The sequence below is a fragment of the Xenopus laevis genome, chromosome 9_10L (genome assembly GCF_017654675.1).
Source record: "Xenopus laevis strain J_2021 chromosome 9_10L, Xenopus_laevis_v10.1, whole genome shotgun sequence".
In the NCBI taxonomy this organism is placed as follows: domain Eukaryota; kingdom Metazoa; phylum Chordata; class Amphibia; order Anura; family Pipidae; genus Xenopus; species Xenopus laevis.
In genome coordinates, this window is record NC_054387.1 from 958,284 (window position 1) to 978,015 (window position 19,732).

General features: G+C 42.4%; 1 protein-coding gene across 1 annotated transcript in view; it reads left to right on the top strand.

The window, feature by feature from the left end:
• jup.L (junction plakoglobin L homeolog) overlaps positions 1–19,732 on the top strand; it is a 33,610-nt gene that overhangs the window by 3,434 nt on the left and 10,444 nt on the right. Inside the window, exons 2-5 of the mRNA XM_041576509.1 lie at positions 16,048–16,262; positions 17,962–18,212; positions 18,804–19,042; positions 19,186–19,387. Of these exons, the coding sequence (XP_041432443.1) occupies positions 16,055–16,262; positions 17,962–18,212; positions 18,804–19,042; positions 19,186–19,387 (900 nt within the window). The 5' untranslated portion in view covers positions 16,048–16,054. The remainder of the gene's footprint in view (positions 1–16,047; positions 16,263–17,961; positions 18,213–18,803; positions 19,043–19,185; positions 19,388–19,732) is intronic.

A 19,732-nucleotide genomic window follows, 5' to 3' on the forward strand; every position in this document is an offset into this window, starting at 1 on the left:
AATAAAGGTGTTCCCCATATCCCTGCTCTTATGTGGCATTCCAGCTAGACTATGGCATGGGAAAACTTGCAACTGTCAGCCAATCAGACAAGGGCCGGGCCTTGGGTGAGGCCGGGACGCTAGCAGCCTAGGTAGAGATGTGATGTAAGAATCCATAAGCAAAAGGGTGTTGCTAGATAATGTGTGAGTTTAAAGGGCAGAGTGGTACAGCTTGTAATGGGCATGGGAAGCAATGCATCTGGCACACTGAGCTGCCGTCTTCTACTAGATGTTTCCTATGGGCTGTAGTATCTGCTGGGACGTGAGAAATCCTTTACATAAGGTTTATGTTCTTAATTGACATAGGATCCTGTTTCCAACATCCTGGGGGTGACAGATCTGAATAATCTGCCACCCACGTGCCAAATTAATAAATACAGTCCTAATTCCTTTGCAAGATTCCATATGGACTCGGGGTATTTGGCAGTGGGCTTTTCAGTGACATCACTCGCTGTCTGTAGCATTGTGTGCGCAACATGATGTCAGGCTTGAAAGTCATCACTAATTAAGTTGCCGTTCAAAAGAGGGGAGTTCCTGTATTTGTTCTGTTCCCAAAATGTGGCACTTGTCTTAATGAGTGGGCTTTAAGCGACGTGATGGATCATCAGAGTGTTTGCATTGGGGGAGGAACGAGCCAAGCCTGGGAAGTTCATTCAGCTGCAGCACTAGAAAGCCACACGGGTGTGCTGGGAGTTGTAGTATAATGTGCAGCAAACTGTCTCTTTTAATTAAGGGCTGGCGGCCGGATTCATTTGCGGGCAGTTTCAGTTCCCTGGTGTTGACTATTACTGGCACAGTCCTTTTTTTTTAAATTTTTTTTTAGACTTTTAAACAAATCAACCAAGCGGTTTTGTAAATTGCTGACCCATTGCAGCAGGTAAAAGCTGTCAGCGACTCCCAGCATGAGCGTGTTGGTTGTGGAATGAAAGGGACAGTTGCCCTTTACTCCGTCGGAACCCCCCCTGGCTGCTTGTGAATCTAAGCAGATTTGTTTTGCAAATCAAGTCTGGAGACAACATTTCCATGAGGCAAATAAAGTTGAGTGCGACGCTTGCCCTTCGTATTGTGATGATTCACGGTATTTCTTGTGTACAGATATAAACGCTGTCCTCCCAGGGAGATCTTTTTTACTTTCCTACATTGTGTTTCTTCAAGGTCACCGGGAGTCTGCATTGATTATTGTAGATACGTGTGAAGCAGCACTTTATATGAAGCGCCTTTGTCACTTCTATGGCTGGGAGACCCATTATCACTCCGTCTTCTTCTCTAAATGGCCCGAGTCGATCCTTTCAAAGTCACCCTGCCCCCTCCTTTTATATTGCCAGTATTGCTTGTTATTCACTTCTGCCTTCTCAAAACTGCATTTTTATTTTCTTTTATTCCAAGCAGGATAGTGACTGGTTTAAGGAACTCAACACAACACAATATATGGCCTTAATGGTGGCCATAGACAATCACAATTACCAGCTTTTGTTTCAACACACGTGTAGAGCTGAATGGTCAGATATAGAAACAATAGAATTCTACCTGTGTCTGACCATTCAGTTCTAACAATGGCCGATGTTTGAAGGCACCCAATGAAAATATTCCGACCAGCCGATATTGCAGATATTGGTTGGCTCGACTCCCACCATACAGGCAACGAATATTGTATGAAAATTTGTATCAGTGCATCTATGGCCACCTTAACAAGTCTGGGTGGCCTCACCCTAATGCAGCGGTCCCCAGTTTGTGTGGGTGGCAGGGAGTTCACCCTGAGTGCATGTTAGGATGAGAATTGGGGAGACTTGCTATTTGCCCTTCTAGATACACCTGAAAGCCCAGGTTATTTAAGGTGGCCATACATGGGCAGATAAAGATGACGAGATCGGTCGTTTGGACCGATTTGACCGCTTATCTGCCCATGTATGGGGGCTTCCGACGGGTCTTCCCGATCGATATCTGGCCACGATATCGATCGGGAAGGTTTGATTTTTAACCGACCCGTCGGAGCCCCTTGGCGCATCGTAATTCAAACGTTCGGCCATACGGCCGTACGTTCGAATTACCCCCGATATAGCCATGCCGTTAGTGGCATATCGGGGAAAGATCCGCTCGTATGGCGATGTCGCCAAACGAGCGGATCTTTTAGTCTATGGCCACCTTTAGGGTGACATTTAGGATGAATCCATATTCGCTGCCGTAAATATTCTTGTCTTTTATGTCTGTGCTCCTTTCTTGAACCAGGGGGTCCTGACCAATGGTTGGACCTTCAGTTTGGACTTGAACTGAAACGGTGCGACAACTAGTGCTCTAAAGTGATGTCACAAGTGTTGAATGGTGAAAAGGCCACACTTGACAAATCTGGGTCATTGACCTAGCTGAACCCAACTGAATGGACAGTAAGCAACTCAAATGTTCCACTGAATTTTGTCCGTGCACTTGTGGTGCCAAACTGTAGAAAGTTCAGCCAATTACTCTTGATGAAATGAGATGGTGCTTCTGCAGAGTGAAAACTTGTGACCCTTCGTTAACTCTCCGCTATGGGCCGTGCAAAGGAAGACCAACATTCCGTATAGAGAACATGTCTCTCTCTGTAGATAACAAGCTGATTTCTATGACAAGTCTTATGTGTGCTTGAGCTGGCGTCACATGGAGAACATGTTATGGAATTCAGCAGGAATCCTCAAGACATCGGTTCTGCCATCTGGTTTCATGGTGGTGGGAGTGCGTATGACTGGCGTTTGCTCACGTGTGGAACCCACAGAATTATTTGCTCTATCTTAATAGCAACTGCCACTGAAATAACAGAAACCCTTACTGTATGATGGAGAGCAAATGTAGCAGCTGAGTTGTTCATGAGCCATGCCTTCTGTAGTGGATACTTTGTAAATCCTGACTTGTTGGCTTTATAGATTCATGTTGTTGCATTTAATGGACGGAGTGTAGAATTTAGGGCACATTTGACTGTTACTGTGCAATGGATGGAGGTAGGACAGCAGTGAGAAGATATGACTCTATGGCAAACACCATCGGCGTCTCTCTATTGATCATAGTAGTTTGTCGTCATATATTCAGCATTCGTTGGTGTCTCCACATGAGATACAGTTAATACTATCAGTGCATGAAGCTGCGAGCTGTAGGGGGTTAGTCATTAGGAAGAGTTGGCGGCAGTTCAAGCATGTAGAATGCCAATCGGACTTTCTAGAAGATTCCAAGCCCAGTAACACACAGTACTGCTTCCTTTTGTATTGTGTGTTTTTGTAAGCATGGCCCCCTCCAACCCATTGGCTTGCCTGCTCTTCTTCTGGTTACTTGGCTGCTTTATGCTTTCATCATTGGTATTCTATACAGCAGTTTATTAAAAGATGCACAGACTTGTCATGTGGTGGTTGTGTAATTGTGTGCAGTGAAGCTGGGGACAAGGCTAAGAATGGAAGATTCCCCCCTCCCCATTATAAAGACAAGCTGCGATGGTTTACACTGGAGAGTGGTTTGCCTTAAAGTTAACTTTTAGAATGGCTTGTTCTAAGCAACTTTTCAATTGGTTATTCATTATTTTTTTTAATAGTTTTTTTAATTATCTGCCTTCTTCTTCTGCCTCTTTCCAGCTTTCAAATGGGGGTTACTTCTAAAAAACAAATGCTCTGCAAGGCTACACATTCATTGCTGTTGAAACTTTTTATTACTTTTCTGTTCAGGCCTCTCCTATTTCTATTCCAGTCTCTTGTTCACATGAATGCATGGTTGCTCGGGGAATTTGCACCCTAGCAACCACTGTAGACTAGTGTAAGTGCAAGCCAGAAACTGTGTTTGTTGTTTGCTGGGATAAAGAGCAGAGGCAGTCGTTTCTCATATTCACATTCCTGGCATTCTAGAAAGAGAGGCAGGGCCACATTTACCCTGCAGTGTCAACAAGTAAATTCCTCTGTTCTGTTAAAGGGGTCTGGCTGTGCCCTCCTTGTGCTACAAACTGACCCCTTGTTTGTTTGTTTGTTTGCAATACTTTGTGTCACGCGCTACTGTTTTGGCTGCATAAACTGTGGTTTACCTTTTGCAAAAGGAAAAAGGGTTCTACTAAAATAAATGAAAATTTGCAGTTTGAAAATTCCTGCCTTAAAGCTGTTTATTCCAATTTCTACCATTATTTGTGATTACTTTTGGGGTTACAGAGACTCCTGGAATTATTTGGAATGTTTGAGCCGTTTTTGCTAACCTTTTGCAACATTACAAACAAATGAAGTTGTAGGGGCATCACACTCAGGCCCGGACTGGCAATCTGTGGGTTCTGGCAAATGCCAGAGGGGCTGCTATGAGGTGCCATAGAAAGTCACTATTTAGTGGGCTGGTGGGGGCTGTTTGGGCCTCTGTGTGGGCTGATTGGGCCTCTATGTACCTGAAATGGCAGGGCCTATTTTAATTCTCAGTCCGGCCCTGATCACACTGGTATCTTTCCCTTGGCTCCTCCATTGCTAACTTTTTCCCTTCCAAGGATTTTCTGGCTTAAGGTTCATTTATAAATGAATGCACTTTTCCCATGGATAATAATGTAATTATTATTGAAAGCAGCTTTTTATCTGTCCCTTCATTGCTCAGCCTGACTACAGGTAACATTGCAGTAGTCTCCTCTCCTCCAGCCAGGACTCTGCGCCCCCTTCCCAATGCCTTGCACCCGGCTTTAATTCTCCATCCTCACAGGTCAACTAATGGCACAACATAAAGAGATTATCAAGGGACACAATCCTTTCAACAACAAATATATTTACAAATAATTCAAAAATCACTTCAATATTTAATTCAACTCTATTGGAAAATGTAATTTTCTTACATTATGCAACTTCAGGGTGGGCTGTTACTGCCAAGAAATGCAAGCGCTGGCTTTACAGATATAGCTTTTCAATGTAAATAATGTATTTTAGATGTACAGTATATGCTCCTATAGCTGGATCTTGTTGGTTATAAGTCCTGCCTCGCCTGTTTAGCAGCAGAGAAACCATGGAAATAGAACAAAAATCACTTCTTGCCTAAAGGCACCACTGATCACCACTCACTGTTCTGTAATAACATGTCTAACTGGTGAGTTCACATTGTTTGGCCTGTCAGGACATGGTTCTTCACAAGAAAGTAAGGGCCAATATGTTTTTTGCAAAGGCGAAATCCCCTCTTTTTATTGCTAGGGACCCTTAGGGCAAGGGCACACCTGGCGATTCGGGGAGATTTAGTCGTCTGACGACTAATCTCCCCGAACGGCTTTCCCCTGTCTTCCGCCAGCTATAATGAAAAATCACCTGCGGCATGGCACACGCAACGTTTCGTATTCCAAAGTCGCCCCAAAGTTTCCTTGTGAGGCAACTTCGGAAAATGAAGCACCACGTGTGCCATGCCACAGGCGATTTTTCATTATAGCCGGCGGAAGCCGTTTGAGGAGATTAGTCGCCCCAAAGAAGAGGCGATTAGTCGCCAGGCGACTAAATCTCCCCGAATCGCCAGGTGTGCCCTTACCCTCAGGGGAAAATTTACTAAATTTTTTTAAAAATTTTTAATTATAAATTCGCCAAAATGACAAGCCGCAGGGACATCACCAATTTACTAAGGCGTAGAAGACAATTCAACAGTGAAAAAGCTCAATGCAAGAAAATTTTCGCCCAGACAAATGTTTATTAATCCACAAATTTATCAAAGTGTGAACTTTCCAATACGTTGCCCTTTTAGCCAAAGTCTATTTCACCAGCTTCTACCTGGAGCTACAGCCTCAACATTATTATGTCAGTGACATCATATCATATTTTCCAAAAAAAGTCATAGCAAAAGATAAAGCGCCTGCGTTTTTTCATATTTTAATGTGGGGTTATGTGTCACTGTTTTTTAACCATTTGAAGCCGATGCCACGTTTTCATATCTAGGGCAATAGAGGATCTCTTTTTTTTTTTTTTTGTCGTTATTTTGCTTCCTTGGACATTTTTAATAAGAAATGGCCACTTCCAGCAATTTCACCAACAATTACTAATAAATACATATACAGTATATGACTTGTATATACCACCCATATTTAAATTGACGTAAGTATATAAAACAAAGTATCACTAGAAAGAAAGTAACGCTAGAGTATATTCGCTAAGAAACATTCACGCTGATGTATTTTAGTATGCAAGCGTTTATTTGCTGAGACGGAGTTTTGCATTTTTTGAAAAATACGCATATCGGATACAAAATAATGTCTGACGACGTTGGGTAAAGTATGGCCAAGTTTCCCAAAGTGAAAATTCATACCTAAAGGTGGCCATACATGGATAGCTCCGCTCGTTTGGCGACATCGCCAAACGAGCGGATCTCCCTCCGATATGCCCACCTTGAGGTGGGCAATATCGGGCTGATCCGATCATGGGCCCTAGGGCCCAACGATCGGATCCTAGCGTTCGCAAACGGGCGGTCGGATCGCGGGACCGCATCAACGAACAGATGCGGCCGCGATCCGACGGGATTTTTAACCCCATCCGATCGAGATCTGGCCGACTTGCGGCCAGATCTCGATCGGGGAAGCCCGTCGGGGGCCCCCATACACGGGCCAATAAGCTGCCGACTCGGTCTGTCTCCAGCTTTTATCGGCCCGTGTATGGCCACCTTAAGTAAATTTGCCCCTTAAGGTGGCCATAGATGTTACAATTACAATCTTTCCTGGAAAAGATTTTAACTGGAACGATAGTTTCAATACAAAGGTGTAGAGCTGAATGGTCAGATATACAAATATAAACAGTAGAATTCTACCTGCATCTGATAATTCAGCACTAACAATGGCCCATGTTCAGGTCCCTTCAAAGGTGCCCAATCGACGAGCTGACCAACATCCAAGTGTCCTGCCTATACAGTAGGCTCAGCTCCCACCATACTGGCACCAAATTGTACAAATTGGTTTTATATGGTGGGTCTATGGCCACCTTTAGTCTCTGTTATCGATGGAGGTTGCCATTCAGGTTGCAGGACAGATTTGCACAGCAGGTATCCTATAAGCAGTTAAAAGGGGCATCAGCTGAAAACAAATGTAAAAAGTAAATGTACATAATGAAAAGCAGATGTATTTCTAAGCTACATTGTTTCAAGAGTCAGAAGGAGTAGTGCAGAGGGGACATAGAGGAAAAGATGATGCAGTTTAGAATTGCAAATAAAAGCCTTTAAATGTATATAAAACACGAAAGTGTTAAAGATGGCGTGTTACAACTTCCAAGTGGCGGCATGTATTGAGCCCGTAGCATGGGGCATCTTGTGTTTTCCGTCTCCGGGAGGTTTGAAGGCCACTTGGAGGATAATTAGGTGATACTCCTGTGGAGCTGCCATGACATAATTCACTTTGCGGCACATTTACATCTAAGCCACAAGCAGTTGTTGTCCAATGCATCGCGTGCTAATGGATTCTCAATAGTTTCAATGTCTAGTAGGTTTCTCCCTCTGTGCGCAAGTACAAAGCATCCAATTAAATTGTCTGTTTACATCAAATATATATATATTTAATACATCTGCTATTGGAGCACTATATTATAGTTATAGCCATTGGTCTCTAATGCTGCAACACTTTTCTGTATGGGGAAATATGTACAGTCCTTTTATAAATCTTATATCTATTTTTTAAATATCGGAGATGGTGTCCAGGTTCGATTCCAGGCCCTGCCTGCAGGGTGTCTGTTCTCTCCTTGTCTGTGCTGGTTTTCTTCCAGCTACTCCATTTTCCACCCATGATCCAAAAACATACAGGTTATCTGGCTCCTGATAAAACTGTTAATGTGGTCGAACCATAGATTGTTAGCTCTGCTGCAACAGGGAACGATGTATAATCTCTGTAGAGTGTTGCAGAATGTCTGTCCTGTATAAATGAAGGATTAGAATTCAAGAAATATATTAAATGGTCTTCATGATTAAGAATCATCTGAAGCCAGAAGCTAATTGTTATAGGTCTGCTAAGAAGCACAACCGCGTTCTTGAGGCCAATTACAATAAGCGGGATAATTCAGAGAAATGCAGATCACATGCACTCGCTATCAAAGGGAAAGTAATTGTTCCTTGGTGTGTGCATGTCACATTGAGGTATAAAGGTTATATATATATATATTGTTCAGATCCTGTTATAGATAGTGTTATGGCGGAATTCCAGTAAGCTGCAAGTATTAGGTTAATGCACATCCAGGAGGCTCCGTATGATCTTATTACTGATGTAGACAAACTGCATGAAACACGATGCTGATAAGAATTTGTCCTTTAGCCCCGAGGAATGGGATATGTTAGTGTTGGGATCAACAGTCCCTTTCAACCCATATTTATTGTGATTTGCCGGTCTTAGAGGGAATTTTGTATGTGCTTCAGTACTTATATAGGTTACATCAAGATTATGCATTTTTTGCTTTATAATTATATTAAAATGGTTGACTTGGCTTGATGTCGCAAAGAAAAAACATCCACTGACTTCAATGCATCTTGCACATTTTTTGGTATAGAGAAACAGGACAGATTCGCCCATCACTACTCGCATCACTACTCCATAGCTGTTTCCTAGCCTTGATGATTAACTGGTTCCTCACCCAGGCCTACTGTCAACTATCCTGCTTTTTGGTTTCTTGACCCAATCTACACTGCTGCATAAACCCTATGGTTTTCTATACACTGTCTATCCTCATTGACCAACTGCATCTACATACCAATGGACTTGTCTAGCCAGACTTTCAAGTCATCCATGTCCTCCTGACCTGATTAGATTTCCTCTTTCGGTCAATGGAGGTCAGGTCCCTACTGTGCAGAACGGTACATTTTAGTGTTGAGCTTAGAAATCATTCTTTAGTACAGGGGGTGCCAATATGGTGGATTGTGATCCATCAGATGATCTTGAGCTGGTGGCCAAAAGATCACAGCAGCAAATATTTGAATGCAAATAGTTTTGGTAGTGATTTTTCCAATCCCACTTCTTCAAACATCTGTAGGCGAGTGGCTGCTTTAGGTGCAATGTAGGGGTACATGTAGCATGACTACTGATTACTGTAATGGAAGAATTGCCGCCGTGACCTTATGAGACCTCTATAAAAGGCTGTTAACAAAAGACATAGATTATGAGTGTTCTGGGTCTCCAGGGTGCTGGAAGTCCTTTCAATAGGGAAATGGGGGTGGTGCATAGTGACCAGTTCTTCTCATTTCAGTATTGTGATTACAAATCCATTGACGTGCCTTAATGGGAATGGTTTGTGAGCCATTGTACATCCCAAACATGGATTTTACAATAACAAGGACTAGAGTTTAATCAGGAGAGTTAGCAGGTCCTGCCTGCCTAGAGATCCAGAGGCAGGAAAAATACAAAGCTGCTTCCAAGGTATTTGTGGAAGAGCATATTGTACAGTATGTATGTATATATGTATGTAGAGTATAATATATATAACATAAACTGAAGTTGTAAGACATTATGTTGACAAATAAAAGACTCTTTCTCAAATCTGACCTGAAATGAGGGTTGGGGTTTGGTTTGTTATTGGGCAAAACAATATATATTATAAGCAATAATATATTTGTGTCCCTTCTCCAGAGTCCTTTCAATTTACATTCTTTTTTATTTTTCTAAACCATTTTCTCTCTCCGCTTTTCCATTTGGACGCGAGGATTGTTGGCCTGGAACAGGCTGTGATGTGCAGATAATGAGTGGAAGGTAGAGAGAAACCACAGAGAGCCTTGTCGCCCATTGTTACCGTTGCTTTTCCCTTTTCTACTTTGCCCAGTCGGCCTTATCTAAAGAATACAAAGATTTTGTGTGCTCGCTGACTCGTTCTGTTTATAATTCCTTCTTTTTTTATTCTGTATTGTTGCACAAAAGGCCTGAAAGGCTGCTCCTGTATTTCCAAGTCTCTCCGTGGCCCAGAGACAAGAAGCTCTTGCACACTGACCCGTGCCTTCCCCACTGCTGTGTGCGGCCAACTAATTGACCAGAAATTCCCGCTCTGGCGTTCACTTGGTGCCAGAGGCCATATTTGCTAGTGCTCAAGTTAAAATATTTCAGCTAAGAAGCAATTGTAAGTTGCTTTGTATTTTATCCTGAAGGCTTTGCTTTTCAGCTGGGAACTTAAACTGCTTTCACTTGATGATATTTAAGTACATATTCTTTTTCTGTTTGCAATGCGATGTTCATGTAATGTTTGCTTTGCAATAATGTTCACCTGAAAAATTAACTGTATATAATAGTGCTACAAATTACAGAAAGCTCCCTTATCTGGAAAGCCCCAGGTCTCAAGCATTCTAGATAACCAGTCCCATGCCTGTATGCCTCAAATCTGTATGGTATATAATTATGCTGGATTAGGTTACAAGCAGTTGTCTGATGTTAGAAGACTTATTCATCCAGGGGTTAGGAGTTGTTTACTCCATATTCTGTGGGGTGGCATTGTTGTTTTTTTTTGAGGATTTTGGCTTTGTTTAATTGATTCCATAGCTGCACTATTTTGTAAACAAACAGGGTACTGTGCTAAACTCTGTGTCCTATAGCCGCCCTGTGTTTGCTGGATCTTATTTTTCCTTGGTTGTCAGCTAGTGATCCTTAGAGAGGAATTTGCGACTTGAGTGGTATATCCCCCCAAACTTTAATGAGCAGTAGGAGGGATCTTCTTCCCTTGTCTGAAGTCCTTGCATATCATCATTTATTTATATAGCGCTATCGTGCTTATTCTGAAGGTGCTGGATCTGTGGACCTCTACTCCTCGATTAAGAAGGCTAAACCCAAATGATGTGAAAGCAGCAGCGACTCATTAAATGTCTGAGGACCAGTTTTGCTTCCGGCCAAGTGGGATGACACATATGGAAAAGAATTAGGAGCCAGATGTTTGTTTATAGGAGCATGTAGGAAATGTATAGGGAGTAATGGACTGTCTACTGTAAAATACGAGCTTATTTGAAGTCATCAAGGTATTTCATGACCATATAAAGGCACAAGTGTTTTTTTACACTTCTGGTATCTTTTGTTAACTTCTGGTATCCTCCTACTTTACAAGAAGGGGTAAAAGCACAGAAGGGCTATATCATTGTGTATGTCAAAGAATGGTTCTTGGTCATCCGTGCATACTTGTTGCTGTATTCTACAACTGACAGAAGCAGTTCCAAGGCCTGTGAAAAAGCAGCTGCTTGGCTTCACAACTATGGTATTCTTCTGTGCTGTTTAATATCCTTTCATTTTGAACAAGTAGAATGCATGTTTATTGTAGTGTAGTGTAGTGAACTGTACTGCCAGTAGCTTTTGGGTCAGTGGAATGTGAGCACATAAATTGGGTGCCAGTTGGATCTCTAGGCAGTAGAGTTGCTGGTCTTGTTACTGTCCAGTTGCTTGAAGCTTAAAAGTCACATTGGCCATACACTGCTAGATCTTTTGGACTGACCTAGCTGGTGGGTCAAATCCATTATCGGCCAACTTGGTGAGGCGTCTACAGATCAGCAGTAACTATCCGTCCATATAGGGGCCACATATCTTCATTCTTTCCTAAAAGCTCCACAAAAGAGACTTTGCTTGTTGAAAAAAGCTACACAAAAGAGCCAGTTGACAAATAAAAAAAATCTCTTTAGCCTTGTGATGTTGGTTAGTTGGCCAGTTTTGCAGCAGGTTTAAAGGGATGGAAGTGAAGATTTTACAGCATCATAGTTCAATATACAAAAAGTGAACGAATATTTGAATGGAAATTGTTGAAAGGAGGCATTTGAAAACAGCTGACCTTGCTCATCTGCAAAATTCAGTTCCCCTTTCCATGTCCCACTATAAGTCCGTCTAATTAATGAGATAATTGTAACAAGCAGTAATGAGCTGGGGGAGATTGGGGCATGTTAGTCAGGATTAACTTTGCATCTCCAGGGTTTCATATCTCTTCCACCAAACAAGCCCATGTGGATCATTCCACGTCTTCTGGAAATGCTTTGAGCAGTGCTTGGCATTACAATAAAGCTGAACTTTAGGCTATCCCAGACATAAAAGAATCTGTTTCTAAAAATCTGTCATTGTAGATTGCTTTTCCATTTTTACCTTGTGTTTCCAAGCTACATGCAGTGGCATTGAACTCTTTTTGTTTTTCCTTGAATTTCAGCAGCTTGCCTGTGATAACAAACGTTCATAACAAAACCGTGACTATACTGGACCAGCTATTAGCCGAGCCATCCTTGATAAAAGGGATATCACTCACCTCAAGGAGGGCATTTTCCCAATGTGCCAGCTTATTGGCCTTTGTATGGAGACCTCAGACAGGCCTGCCCAACCAATATCTGTCCAGGTTTAAAAATCTTGTTGGGGCAAGGGCTACATTGTTGTTGTGGTCGGTGCATTTGTTGTCATTGGCCCATATATGGGGACCTCTGATGGTCCTGCCCAACTGGCATCTGGTCAGTCTGGCAGGTTTAAAAACTCTGTAAGTAAAATTATTGCATTTCTCCATCTTCCACACAAAAAATTCCACTGCCTGTCAGAGGAGTATTAGATGTGGTGCATGTTCATTCACTTTCTCTCTGACCTTCACAGCTCAACTGAACGAATGATAAATGTGGTTCCTTGGGAATATTGTGTCCTATCGAGAATAATTGTACTTGCACTAACACGTCCAAAGCTTTCACTTGCAGGGTAATACTCCTTTTCTTTTGTTGTGAATGTTTAGTACTCTGAAAGCCAATTATGACTGTTGAGACATCTCTCCTAAAAAATGTGAGCGTGTGCTAAGGTTGCCAAGGGTTGACTTTCCTCATTTTTCAGACAGGTTGCTTTTTGTGGACGGTGTTCTTCAGTTCATTAAGTCCATAGCATGGCTGCCCCAGTCATAACTCCTTTTTCCAAGAGAGACTCTTTTGAGGTTCAAAGCTAGAAGATGGTCATTTAAGGAAGTGTTATGGAGATTGTAGAGACTTTTGCAGGGTTTTTTTTTTGTCTTTGTTCAAGACCCCCTCCTGCCTTTTGCCAGAGCCCCTTTAGCTTCCAACACAGTTACACATCTAGAATCGTACTGCTGTGCCAGCCATAGTTGCAAGAATAGCTAGCATATACTTTTTTTTTAATCCCAAATCTAAACCTAATTGACCTTCAAGATGGGCTATTGGATGTATTTAGCAAACTGCTTTCTGCCCAAAGCTCATACTAAGTGACTTTCAGGCTAAGAGCCTCCCGAAAGGCCAGTGCCACAGATTTTGACTGAAAAGGAGCTGATTTTTGCGATATTAAAAGTCAGAACCAGCAGTGCGTAAAAATTGCAAAAGCATCACTAAGCACCCTTTATAAGGATATATTTATTCTGCAGGTTATTTATGGCTCTTTTGTATTATAAATGTGCCTTTGCCCTCGTCCTTGTGGAAAATGCAAAAGAAATGCTTGGATTGCTGCATGATATACTGCAGGGGAATTATGCCTTAACAGCCTCTTCAGTGTATAAACACTTTTTATGGGACATCATTTTGTTTTGTCCTCCCTTGCAGGTAGCCTTGGTTCTTTTTTATATGCCGCTCAAGTCGGGCCGAACTAAATCAGACTCTGGAAAGAGACCTTCTCCTTCCCTGGCCTGTTGTCTGATGCCTTAGATGGAAAGTGAATGTGTCACTTAGTGCATTATTTAACACAGTGGAAGAGGTAATGTGCTTGACAGGCGACCTCCTTGCTCATCTTGGGAAGAGACATCAAATCCCATTACGTTGGTGAATAGTGACAATGCCGGCAGCTTCAGGAAAGTCTCACGTATGAGAGAGGAGAGGGAGCCTGCAAAGTCATTTTGGGCTTAATGTTCCCTTTGATGGCTTTTGTATGCAGTCGTTTTAAGCATTTTCATGGTTTAGGTCCATAAGGGGTTCCTACTGTGTGTCTGCCTGTGTGATATAGTAAAGGTAGCCAAACACTCTTGATGTCTTGGACTTAGAAGATATTCAAACCTTCCCTTGAGCCCAGACATGCTTTATTGCAACTGCATAGTATAGCAAGTACATCTCCAGACTTTTTGTCTTCAGGTCTGGGTATGTTTGTGGAAACCAGTATAACCAGTACTTTGTGGTGAGCAAAATATGGACTCCTGACAGCATTATCATCGAGGTGATTAAAGTTAGTCATGGTTTTTATATGCTATAAGCAGGGATATTCTGGCCTGTGTGGCCCATTAATGTTGAAGGGCCAATCTAGTTTAGCTTATGGTCTCTTGCCCAGTGCACGTTCTCACAAATGAAGAAAAATAATCCCTACCCCTTCACTTTGCAGGACCTGTGAAATTCATACAACCCATTATATTTATTTTGTAAATATAGACTATTTGGAGTGTCCAGTTTTGAACTGATCCCATGGAGGTTAACACCTTCATCTTTAAGAATTTGACCCTTGCTTTGGAGTCGCTATAAATAAGGGCAGTGCCTCTTTGGGGCCCGAGGCAAAACCTGGAAGTCAGCTTCACAAACCAGTGATTGGGTTAGAATAAGTTATGAAAGCTATTTTAATTACCATTGTCTGTGTTGGCAAATTAATACTGTATTAAGAGGCATAGTAAGGAGGCACCATAAACATTATGGTGACCCATATTTCAGTCCTGGCCCGTAAATTAACAATTGAAAAAAATCTCATGTCCATGTTATGTCATGTTTCTATTTAGATGACATCCAACAGAAAGCAAACTGAGTGTCTTTAGTGTAGCTCTTCTTTCCTGTGTCCGGTGATATGGATTATTCGGCACTGTACCATGTGGTCCATGTATGAGCACAGTCAAGGGCCCTTCGATGTCTAAGAAGGGTTCCAAGAGAAGAAAGAGCACCGACTCCCACCCTAGCCCCTGCTTCTCCTGTATCCCGAGTGCATCAGCCCCCCCCCTTCCCTGGTTTTAAGGAAGCCATGAAGTGACATTCCAGTTCAGGGTGTGCCAGAAAAGCAGCCTTCGTTGTCTTTGCCTGTTTATTGTTGTGATTGCCACCCCCCCCCAATTTATATTTGTGTTATTATTTAAGCTGCGAGGCATTTCTTTGTCTCCTTCTGCTTCTCCATCAGAAATCACAGACTTCCTTTGCTATTGTCTGTTTGCTGCACCTATTGTCGTGTGTTTCCTCTATTGTCTTTAATAATGTGCCGTGCATCAGCCATTCCTACCCTATAAATAAATGATGTATTCTTATATTTGCTTTCTCTATCCCATCCCTTGTTTCATCGTCCTCCTGGTATGTGCGGTTTTCCTGCACCTTCTATACATTTCTTACTTTCATTATTATTCATCACCTGTGGATAATGTGTCCTGTGGCTCTTGGTTAGTCCATCACTAATTAAGCCTTGGCCAGTGGGAGGGCAGCTGCTTAATGGGGGGGAAATTGGCTTTTACGCAAGACACATCCTGTAAATCTACTTCTACAGTTTCAACCGCAAGTGTGGACAATGGATTTTCCCCGTTTATTAATTAATTTAATTCCCTGGGCAGCTGTGTCCTTCATGAACATTTCCACCTTAAGCAGCTGCTGTAGATAACTTTTATTTTGCTTTGCTAATTACAGCAGCTCAAATAAGTCTCCTGCATTCCTCCTTTTTATACGTAATTGTATTTAGTGGTCATTCCAATTGTTGTTCATTTGGCAGCCGCTTGGGCAGTATCAGGGATAATGTTCAGTAATATTCACGGGAAATAAATGTAATTTGCCCACTGAGCACAGTGTTTCATTATTCCTTCTTATTGCTGATTATTCTGATTTTCTGACTAGAAAAATCGGTAGAAATGAACTGCTCTTACTGAGTAAAACAAGCCATTCTAATCACTGCCTGTGACAAACAGTGGAAGAATGTAAATCATCAGCAGATATTGTTGGCGAGCTTGGTTCTTCTTTTTGGATTTCAGCCTACTTTTTTGTGGCACTGTATTTTTGCTGATAATGAGTCCGTATCCCTGTCATTTGGCTTTTTATAAGGGCCGTTGTTGTTTTACAAGGGTTTACTGAACATGTAGGAGAGGCAGACTTATAGCGAAATTGAGACTAAATATGAACAAAAAGAATAAAGACGATGGCAGTTTGCTAATCCATAACATGTTCTTTTCACAGAAGTAGAATGGATATGGTAGACGTAGTGGATATGCCAATGAAAGTGACGGAGTGGCAGAAAACGTACACATACGACTCTGGCATTAACTCTGGAATAAATACGTCGTCGCCATCATTAAATGGGAAAATGGTCATTGAGGAGGATGACGGCGTGGCCTATCCCCGCAGTTACACCACTGTCAAAACCACAACTTACACACAGCAGCAGAATCCAGGTAAGTGGCACGGAGGTGACAGATGAGCACAATGCTGCTCCTCAGGAGCTTAAGAAAAAGGGTCTTTTTAAGGGGAAGGAAGAGAGGGCATTTTAACCTGGGCACTGGCCCCACCAGAAGATCCAATACCATATGTATACTCTCCAACCTTCTTTTTGGTTTATATAATATAATCTATCCGTCCTTCCATTTCCACTCTTGCACTACTATAGAATGATCACGGTATGCAAGGCCAAATGGCTGGGTGTACAGAGAGGCCTATTGTAGCCTGGTGGGCCAGTGTGATGCTACTCTGGCATAAGGGGTATTATAAATGAAGTACTGCTTCACAGCTCTACAGGGGAATAAACATTGGCAGCTATTTTAGCTCTGCAATCCATTGTTTGTGTATTTGCACTGATAGCAGATTTGGTCCATGTGAATTTCCAAGAGGAAACTGTAACATTTCCTTGTTTCTTGGCTGGCAGCCCCAGCGTGGCAATGATCCTGTCCTTGGACTGGCAGAGAAAGACTCCTTTGTTGCATTGCACTACATACAGCATATTTAAGCAATCTCTGAAAAGATGCCTTGAGATTAATTGGGATTTCCCATGATGCTAGGTGCAGGCTTAATGAACCCAGAGAATCCCCCTTTGCTACCAGTGCTTAATGAGTTCTTTTGTGTAACTTCACTAATGAGTTTTAATCTTCCTTAAAGGAAATGTTTAAGATGTGGTTTCCAGGTGGGATTGAACTTGAACTTCCCACACACTCAGCCCAGCTATTATGGGAGTGACAAATGTATGGGTGATGTGAGCCACATAATCATCAGTGCAGGAGCTGGAACGTTGCACTTGGAATGTAAATCAAGTTTGCTTTCTGCTCAGCATTAGTGTGCCAGCTGGGTCCCGTCACCCATTTACTTAAACAAATGTATCCATCCATCCAAGCGTGTCTTGACTAAGATTCAAACTAGGCCTCGACATTTCAAGTACACAAAGGTCCAAACAGTCTTATACAGGACCAATCTAAAGCGCCAGTCTACGGCAGCTTCCAACGGCCCCTCTGGCATTGGCCCGACTGCCAGTCTAGGCCTGCTTCCAAGCAGTTATTCTGATGTTTCTCAAGGGAAGTTGTTGTTTGTTTAGAAGTGAGATTGACTGCTGTGATGTATGATTTGAGGGTTGTTCTGTACTGGAAAAGCAGCTGCATAATATGGATAGTTTCCCTTCGGTATTGTGCACAGCACTTAGCTGTTTGAAAATGCACAAATAATATGTATTTGGCTGGAGCATTTTTCTTGTTGGATGTGTGCAACATGACAGCTTGGAATCATGTTGACATTTTGCGGGGAACAATCCAGTTGGCTGTGTTGGCCATACAATGCAGTGTGCCGTTATTTCTGAATACCCCAACATATAAATGAAACAAAATGCTTTTGTTGGTGATGATGATCATGGTGGAAAGTATCTTTGCAGTAAAGTGATGCTTTTAAATTGCCCTCTGATTATAAAGCTATATTTGCCATGCTTGGGGGTGGGTTTGCCCTGGCACCTACCTATCTGCAAACAGATAACTAACCTATCTGTATTTTGTATATCTGGTGGTAGACTAGGGGCTTTTAAGCCTATACATAAGTACCCCTCGGCCTTGCTTTTCACTAACTTGAACTGGAAACACTTCAATCAACCAATTACTATTTCTCTTCTTCCCTTTTCAGACATGGAATCACAGTTAAACACGACTCGAGCCCAGCGGGTCCGAGCGGCGATGTATCCGGAAACGGTGGAAGACCACTCGTACCTGTTCAGCACCCAGATAGAAGGGCAGCAAACAAATGTACAGAAACTGGCAGAACCCTCCCAAATGCTAAAATCTGCCATCATCCACCTTATCAACTACCAGGATGATGCTGAGCTGGCCACCCGTGCTATTCCTGAACTGACAAAGCTGCTTAATGACGAGGATCCGGTAAGGGCATCTTACAAATAACAAATGGGTCCATTCTAGGCATATCGGAAAGAATCATGAAATTATTCCACCATTGCTGCATAATATTAAAATGGAGAAGAAACTGAGAAAATGAATTTCTGTTCGGTTTGAATGCAGCGGGATTTCTAGTATTCTAACTAGGAACAGAGCAACTGTTGAAGGGTGGGTTGGGTAACGGCTACAGGTGTAGGAAGGTCATGAACATTCTGCTCCACCTGGTTCGGATGCTGTAACCACCTGCTTCTGTCCTTCAACCAACTTCTGGTACCCTCTGCACATACCATCAAGAACAATGCACATACTTAACAGAAGTGGGGGGAAAATGGGCAGAAAGAGCCTGTACAGAGAAAGAGAACATAAAACCAGCAAAAAATCAGCAAATGTTCTGCTCTTGCTGCTGATTGTATAAATCCATTTTTCGCCCCCACTTTCTGCATATACAATCTTTACACGTTGAGGAAAAAAATTGTAATATTTCTGCAACATATATGCATGCATGAAAGTCTAGGTTAATAGAGCTGAAACCAAGATATCATATTGACCAATCGATGACCGATTTCTTTTCCTCAGATGGTGGTGAACAAGGCTTCCATGATTGTAAACCAGCTGTCCAAGAAAGAGGCATCTCGCAAAGCCCTCATGCAGTCTCCCCAGATAGTGGCAGCTGTGGTTCGCACCATGCAACACACAAGTGACATGGATACGGCTCGCTGTACCACCAGTATTCTGCACAATCTGTCCCACCACCGTGAGGGGCTTCTGTCTATCTTCAAATCTGGTGGCATCCCTGCACTGGTGCGCATGCTCAGGTACTGGTGCACCGACTTTACCATTCGCAAGTGGGACTTTTTGTTTTTGCTGTCTGTTAGGAGTAAGGTAACCTATCTGTAGATATGATTGATTCCCTGTAGTCACCTCCCATATTGTTTTCTTTTTTTTTTATTTGATGTAGTTCTCCAGTAGAATCTGTGTTATTCTATGCCATCACCACCTTGCACAACCTGCTCCTGTACCAGGAAGGGGCAAAGATGGCAGTGCGTCTGGCAGATGGTCTCCAGAAGATGGTGCCCTTGCTTAATAAGAATAACCCCAAGTTCTTGGCCATCACCACAGACTGTCTGCAACTTCTGGCCTACGGAAATCAGGAGAGCAAGGTAAGAAGTAAATTTGCTAAAGTGCTTTTTTTGATTATGATTTAACTGAAGCATACTCATCATGCTTAGTGCTCCAAAGGATACATTTCTTATAATCCTTTCCGTGACCATAAAAACACTATGTAGTTCTATCGTTAAGGAACCTGATGATATCTTGGTTCCCATGGGCTTGGCCATTGTCCTTCTTGAAAGCAAAATAGTATTTTAAATTTTAGCTCCAAGATTTCCTTATAACACACTGCTGGGGGGGAAGGAGGGGTTAGTTTAAAAGGGGATTTCTCAGTGGATTCAGGGAGGGGTGTGGATATGGTCATCAGCTGATGGGGCTTCTAGACCTCTCATTAT